The 7011-nt window shown below is 49.5% G+C and overlaps 1 protein-coding gene across 5 annotated transcripts in view; it reads right to left on the reverse strand.

Moving 5' to 3' along the window:
- The window catches only part of MAP3K9 (mitogen-activated protein kinase kinase kinase 9), a 100211-nt gene extending 94506 nt beyond the window's left edge, over window positions 1-5705 (reverse strand). For 3 of the 5 annotated variants that reach the window (XR_014184708.1, XR_014184709.1, XM_082059311.1), the window contains exon 1: window positions 4994-5579. Coding sequence is in view for 2 of the 5 variants with exons in the window: in XM_082059311.1 (XP_081915437.1) it covers window positions 4994-5294 (301 nt within the window). In the remaining 3 variants the exon portion in view is untranslated. Of the gene's footprint in view, window positions 1-4993; window positions 5580-5656 lie in introns of those variants that run through there. The other 2 variants (XM_082059313.1, XM_082059312.1) reach the window with 2 other exon arrangements.
- Between the last annotated feature and the right edge of the window lie 1306 nt (window positions 5706-7011).

The following is a 7011-nucleotide window of genomic DNA, read 5'->3' on the forward strand; positions in this document are numbered from 1 at the left end:
AGATCTGCTAACCAATTCTGACACTACTGACGATAGTGTGACAAACAGATGGGTCAGACCACATCCTGAGTATGCAGAGCTAGCAATAAGAAAAACACTTCCTGGTTAATGCATACTGCATTTCTATTACAGAAATTATATTGAAATAACAGAATCATAATTTTTCACTCCCATGTACTCACAGCTATACTTTACAGGGTGCCACAGTAACTGGTGGCTATTTGGCATTGCAGAATAAGAATCTACAGATGCAGATGCCTTAATTCAGCACATAAATTGCACTGGACCAAAGTAAATTTATCCTGTACAACTATACACTATACATAGTTTACACTGTAGAATTCAAAACCCACATACTGACCAGCAAAAACGTGCTGACACAGCTGCATTTACAGTAGTGGAAGGCGACTGGTCAGAAGCCATTGATGCTATTCTGTCTGATATTTTGGTGGTTACCAATTACAGTCAAATAAATTTTTGTAAGTTTTAAAGGAAAAATACCATAATGCAAATATTTATGGAGAAAGTCGCCAAGTCTCGATGTACGTATTAATTCAGAGTACTGTACTATATTACTGGGGTTTGTAGTTATCAATTGTACACATAACATTCTCCGCTGTTTTTAAAAGAAATTATGTGGTCATACAAGGCAAGACAGCAGGCTATATTCCACTTAATTGAAATATTTTAGTTATTCCAATCAAATGTCTTTCCTAAGTATAAGCCTATAGTACAAGATGTTGTCACAAAACTGTATGGAGTTAATACAAACTCTCCTGTCCACAACTGCAGGCTTTTTTTTTTTTTTAATGAGCTCTATCTTCTATGAACATGATTTTTAGAAGTCTGAGTTACTTTCCCAAGTCTGTTAAACCTCTAAGCTAGGAGTTGACTACATACAGGGGTTATATCATCAACCTTCCTATGCAATCAATACATCCGAATCCTTAGCTGGTGTAATAAGCATGCCTGTGCTCTTTTTCCTAGTGTTCCATAAACAAAAGATTAATGGGAACAAAATAGAAAACTGACCAGGAAAGGCTTCCAAAAGGAGGAAAGGTCCTTTCTAGTCCAGAACACAAAAATAATTTATTTGTCTGTTATTGTGAGTATATTTTTTGGGTAACACTCTGAACTTCAAGGATTCACACAACAAAGAAGGTTTTGCTCCTGCAGCAGCAGCCTTGGTGTTCAAGGGACTGGTTCAATTAAAAGACTGGAAATGTATGTATGGGAATATAGTGGAAGATTGGCGAGGAGGTTGGTTAAATGTAAATACGCTCAAGTGACTTGCAGCTGTCTGTAGAAAAAGCACACACATCACACTAACTGTTTTATTGACCTTGTGTGCTTGATGAATAGAACCTCTGTGTTAGATAACATAGGCCTGCAAGAAACTCTAGACACCTTATCACTATGTCTGAGATTCCTGCTTTGTTGTGAGAAAGAGCAAGAGGCTGTGCCTGTCTGAAGCCCTGAAATACAGGCAAGCTCAGCAGGCCCAGTGATCTTCTACCAGGACTTAACTTACCAGCGCCTGCATCCCCGCTTGTGTTACCTATGCCTGGAAGCTTAGGTGCTACTTCAGAGATCCCCCATTAGAGAGGGGTAACTAAACCAAAACTTGCTCTTTGCAAATGCATCCTTGGCCTCTGGCTCTTCTTGTGACGTGCCTGCGTTTGTACACACAATGTACAAGCACGTAAGCCACAAAGCAACATGGACAGACCACCTCTGGGACTCCCGACAGACAGTGCTCTGGTGGTACTCACAACTCGTGTTTTCCTTGGGCACCTAAGGGATCCAGAAGGTGTTAAAGCTAGGGAGCTATAGTTTCCCGCGGCCGTGGCAGGGAGGGGCGGTGCTGAAGGGACAGCTCCCGTGGCCCCCGGCACCCCTGCGCCCGGCGGAACTGGGATGGGCAGGGAAAGCAGAGGGCAAAGGCAAACCAAAGACAGAGAAAGGAAAACTCTGTCTTCTGCCACCCATATCACTTCAGAAAAAACATACCCCTGCCTCATGCATACATGAACTTGAACAATTCCAGGGAGTACAACGGTGAGATCTGTGCTTCCAGATGAAATTCAATGTGTTACGCTGCAAGTGATTTTGCAAAGAAAGTTTTCTTTTATTTGCAAGTATGGCCTTAGCTTTACTTTGAAAATGTATGTTTCTTTAAGGAAGACTGGTCAGCTCATCCTCATGGTAGTTAAACAAATCAAACAAAAAAACCAAACCAACCAACCACAACAAAAAAACCCACAAAAAACAAACAAACAGACACAAAAAAACAAACTCATCTTTAGAAAAGTTTTCTTTGGTGGGTTTTTTTGTTTTGTTTTTTAAGGTACTTTATGTTTAATTAGTTTCTTCGTTTTCACAGACTTAGTGACACAGTTGCATTAGTGCACAAAATACTTATTTTCTTTCACCTTTCTAAGCACACTAACCCCTTTTCTAAACTCCAGTTTAATTTGGCAAAGAAGCTGCACTGGACTGTAAGGGCAATGGGAATGTTTAATATGCATTTTTTCTGCCCTAGAATTTAAGAACTGAAGTGCAATCATTCCTCTGGGGATCAATAAGGAACTACAGAGCTTGGACACCATGAACCAGTAGCCACGTTGACAAATGCGAAGTAGTTGCTGTTCTGTGAGCATTTATTACACCATATTAAGCTATTTAATTCCATCTGTAGTGCGTAAGAGCCCATACTGCAGATGAGGGTCCTTCAAGCCAGCCCACTGCGACAGCCTCAATAGGCTACTTTTATCATTTATGGTACCTCCCATGGAGTAAGATTTGAGCACACTATGCGGATAGCTGAAAGAGAACATGCAATTACCATCTACAGCTCTCAGTGGAAGCAGAATCTCTAGGACTTGCCCTCCAAACCCTTTACCAAACATGATGATAAACCTTAGGAAGCAACTAAAAAATAGCTTCTGTGCTGAAGACATCGGGAGTAACGTCTTGCATTACTCCTACAAAACTGTAATATTTCATAGTCCCATAAGTTAACGGTAGACTGTTACTCCAAATAGCTATCAGACTAACATCACCAGCTCTAAAAGAGAGTATAATTCCTGGCAAAAGGATTTCTAACATTAAACTTGAAAATCCAGTTCAATAGCAACCAACTTTACCTCCTGTCCACATAGCACTGTTTCTTAAAATAAAAAACAACAACCACCCCAAAACAAAAACAAAACCAAACCAAACCACCACAACCACACCACCAAACATACTCCTTTAGCATACTAAAAACTTATGGGAGGGGAATAAATTCTACCCTGTCATGACCATATGGCTGATGACTCGAGAGAACAGAAGTACAGTAGTCCTCCTGTTGTGGTACTAGTAGGGCAAGACAAGCATAAGGGGGGAAGGTACAACTTCACAAGCATTCCTGAGCCATCAAACCACAGCAAGTGCAATAAGGCAAGAATATCCACAGTTAGAAAGCCTGCACTTCAACAGTCAAAACAGGAGGGGAGCTGAGACTTCAAGAAGTTCTGTTGAAATGGTTCTCCCAACTATCTCAAAGGCAAAACCTAATAAGGATTCAGTGTTTTCTGCATACGGGGAAAGAAAATAATTTATCCATAATGTTCAGCATGAAACATCACCACTGCCCAACATAGTCCCTTCACAATCCCAAGGGCAATACCACAAACTGCTGAGTTTCTACCTAAATGCTTTCAAGCAGAACATAGAATAAGAAAAAGCTATTAGTTGTATTCCTTGGAGATACATCCTAGGTAGGACAGAGCATCTTTTCATTCCTTTTACTTTCTAGAAAAGCCTACTAGTCTGACGACTTTTCTCTGTCCCTCCAAAAAAGCTTTACTCTTGCCTGGATTGTCAATAGTGACAGATAAACAGGATCTAGAAACTGTCATTCCACACTGTTTCTCTTTCCACAATTGCACACATAGTGGCTTAAAAAAAAAAAAAGTAGAGGTGAAGTAGCCCTATTCTCTGGCTCCAACAAAGGTTTCAAAACTGCACTGAAGTTCACAGAAAAAAAACAGTACCTTTGTGCATCACAACATCAAGCAACCCTCAGGTAGGCCCAGATATACAAACTTGGACAAAACTCATGTACAGGTATTTCAAAACAGAACTTATAAGAAGGCAAAGGGCTAAGAAAGAACCTGGTAACACAACTCAATTTAGAAATGTTTAAGTCAGAAATAATAAGCTTTTGGTTAGGAGAAGGGAAGACTGAATAAGTATTAGTAGGAAATCAACATTCAAGAAAGCAACTCCTTTCTATCCAGCTACCTCTCCTCAAGGATACTCTCAAAAGGAGAGTCACCAAAGCCCCCGATGACTCCAGCACTGCTTGACCACCAAGCTTCAACCGTTCAATGAAAATTTATCAGCCCCTAGAAACACAAGACTTAACAATGGGAAACAGCTCCTGGCGCCACAGAAACGCTACTGCACCGAGCTCGGTTCGGCCTCCCGGAGAGAAGCTCCAGCCCGCGACACAGCAGAGCGCTGGAGCAGCAGGAACGCGGCTGCGGGTGGGAAAGGGAACCGGACAGGAGAACAGGGCCGGGGCGGCCCTGGCCCAGCCGAGCGCGGCCGCCGGTCCGGGGCAGCCCCACAGCCCGAGGGACCGGGCCGCTGCAGCCAAGGGCCATCGCAGGGCCCACTCACCCTCGCCCCCGCCCCCTCCGCCGCCGGCCGGGCCCCGCCGGCCTCCCGCGGCTGCTCCTCACCGGGCTGGGCCTTTCCGTGCCGCGGCGGTCCTGGCTCCCGTCAGGGCCAGCGGAAAGGCCGGACCGGATCTCCCTCCACGCCGGCAGCGGTCCCGCCTCCTCTCAGGGACCTTGGGAGGGCCTGGCCGGGGCTCCCCACACCCCATCCTGGCAGTCCCGGCTCCCACCGCTCCGGTCCCCTCCCCTTTCCCCCGCTCTCCCTCCCGCCGGGTGGCGGCGAGGGACCACGCCGAGCCCTCCGCCCCGGGCCCGGGCCGCCTTACGCTGTATGGCGGGAGGCGGCGGGTAGCGGGTCCGCAGCTCCGGGCCGCCCCCCTGCACGCCGCTGCTCACGTAGTTGCTGGGGAAGATGCCGACGCGCTGGTCGATCTTGCCCGTCCACCAGCCCTCGTCGCCGGACACGTGCGAGTCCCGGGACAGCACCTGCACCACGTCCCCCGGCCGCAGGCTCAGCTCGTCCTCGCCGCACGCCTCGTACTCGAAGACGGCGGTCCAGACCGGCCCGCCGCCCGGCGGCTCCCCGCCGCCCGCTCCCTCCTGGCTGAGCTCTGTGAGGGGCTCCATGGCGAGGCTGCTCCATAGGGGGAGGCGCCCGCGGCAGCCGGGCGCTGCGGAGGGCGGCGGGGCCGGTACCGCCGCCTATTGTTCATGCGGCCCGGCGCCTGCCGGCAGCAGGTGCCGCCGCCGGAGGGGGGTGGCCGGCGCGGAGCCGCCTCAGCCCAGCGCGGGAAGAGGCGAGGGCAGGCAGCGCGTACCGCCGAGGCGCCGCCGCATCGCCCCCCTCCACCCCGCCCGCCTCCGCCTGCCGCCGCTGCCGCGCATCCCGGAGCCACCTGACTCTCTGGCAGCTTCGGCGGCGGGAGGAGGGAGGCTCCACCTCCAAGCCGCTACTGGCCGCCACTACCGCCGGTCAACGCCGCCTTCACCTGATTGAGAGCTCTCGCTCTCTTGGCCACGCCTCCTCCTCGCCCAGCCCCTGGCCCCGGAGCCTCGCATTCACCAACGTCTCCCTCCAATTGGCCGCCGCCTCGTCAGTTTTCGCTTCCCATTGGGCTTCGTGGAGCTTGTCAGCTAAACGCTCCAAGCTCCGCCTTCCCCGCCGCTTCTCATTGGCTGGGGAAAGAGGCATGACACGGGACAGGGTTGAGGGAGGGGCGGTGGGAGCGCTTCGCCTGCTGGCGGTCGGGGAATCTCCGCTGAGGTGGAGCACCTGGGGGCCGGGCCGGACTGGACTGGACTGGACTGCCACCGCCGCCGCAGCGCGGGGCGGCTCGGTGCTCCCAGGGGAAAGTCCCTAACAGTCACCGTCCATTGGCGCGGACGCTGCCCGGCGTGGAGGGCCGCTCCACCGCCGGCCGATGCTGTCCCGCGGCTCCCGAACGCCGCGGTCCCGCCGGGGCCTCCCGTGAGGCGAGCCAGGCCGCGTTTCCCGTGGGTGCAGGCGGTTGGGATTTAGGGCGATGGCCTGAACTGCCTGTCGTGGCGTTGGTGCCCGCCCTGCCTGGGCCACCGGCGCGGTCCCCAGCGCGCTGCCCGCTGCCCCTCCCGCGGGCTGGGTCACCGCCATAGAGCTGGGGTAGTCGCCTGGAACAGGAGCTTAGGCCAGAGACCAAAGCAGAGGCCAGGGCAGTCTTTGTTTCAGTTACTCCCTGTTTTTCCATATTCAGTCTGACCTTAAGTAGAGGTGTTCTATTATTTTTGTACGAGGTTAACATGGATGCATCCCTGCTGAATGCCTGTATTAAAAATGAAGAAACAATTTATTGCTCCTATAACTGGTGTTAACCTTCTTGGTTCTGAAAATATAAATTCCTTCTCCCTGCAACCAACATTTCTACAGCCTGGGAAGATACCAGACGTTGTAAACAGAGTCTGTTCATATTTAGTGGTGTAAAACTGAGGTTTTCTTTTGGTTTCACTGCAACTTCCTTTAAGATCCTCATTTGATTTTCAGTGGTAAAACTGGAAATGAAAAGTCTCTGTTCATGCTTCATGGTAGCAAAGCCCACTGATGCTGAACGAGAAGCTCAGGTACCTTGACCACATGTAATGTCTTCCCACTTACATGAGATCTTGGGCTTAATTTTTTTTAGTGTTTTGTCAATGGAGTTACACAATTCTTCTCTGCAAGATGGAATTTTTAAAAAATCTCCATTCCATAGGCATTTGGGTTGGTTTATGTACAGGGTAACTCCTAATAGTTCTTAGATTTTGTGCAGTGGGGCTTTTTCTATTTATCTTTTCCTGTGTGTTGGCACTATGCTGCTGCATTCAGGAAGCA

Source organism: Streptopelia decaocto (assembly GCF_964273445.1).
Source record: "Streptopelia decaocto genome assembly, chromosome: 7".
Lineage (NCBI taxonomy): Eukaryota > Metazoa > Chordata > Aves > Columbiformes > Columbidae > Streptopelia > Streptopelia decaocto.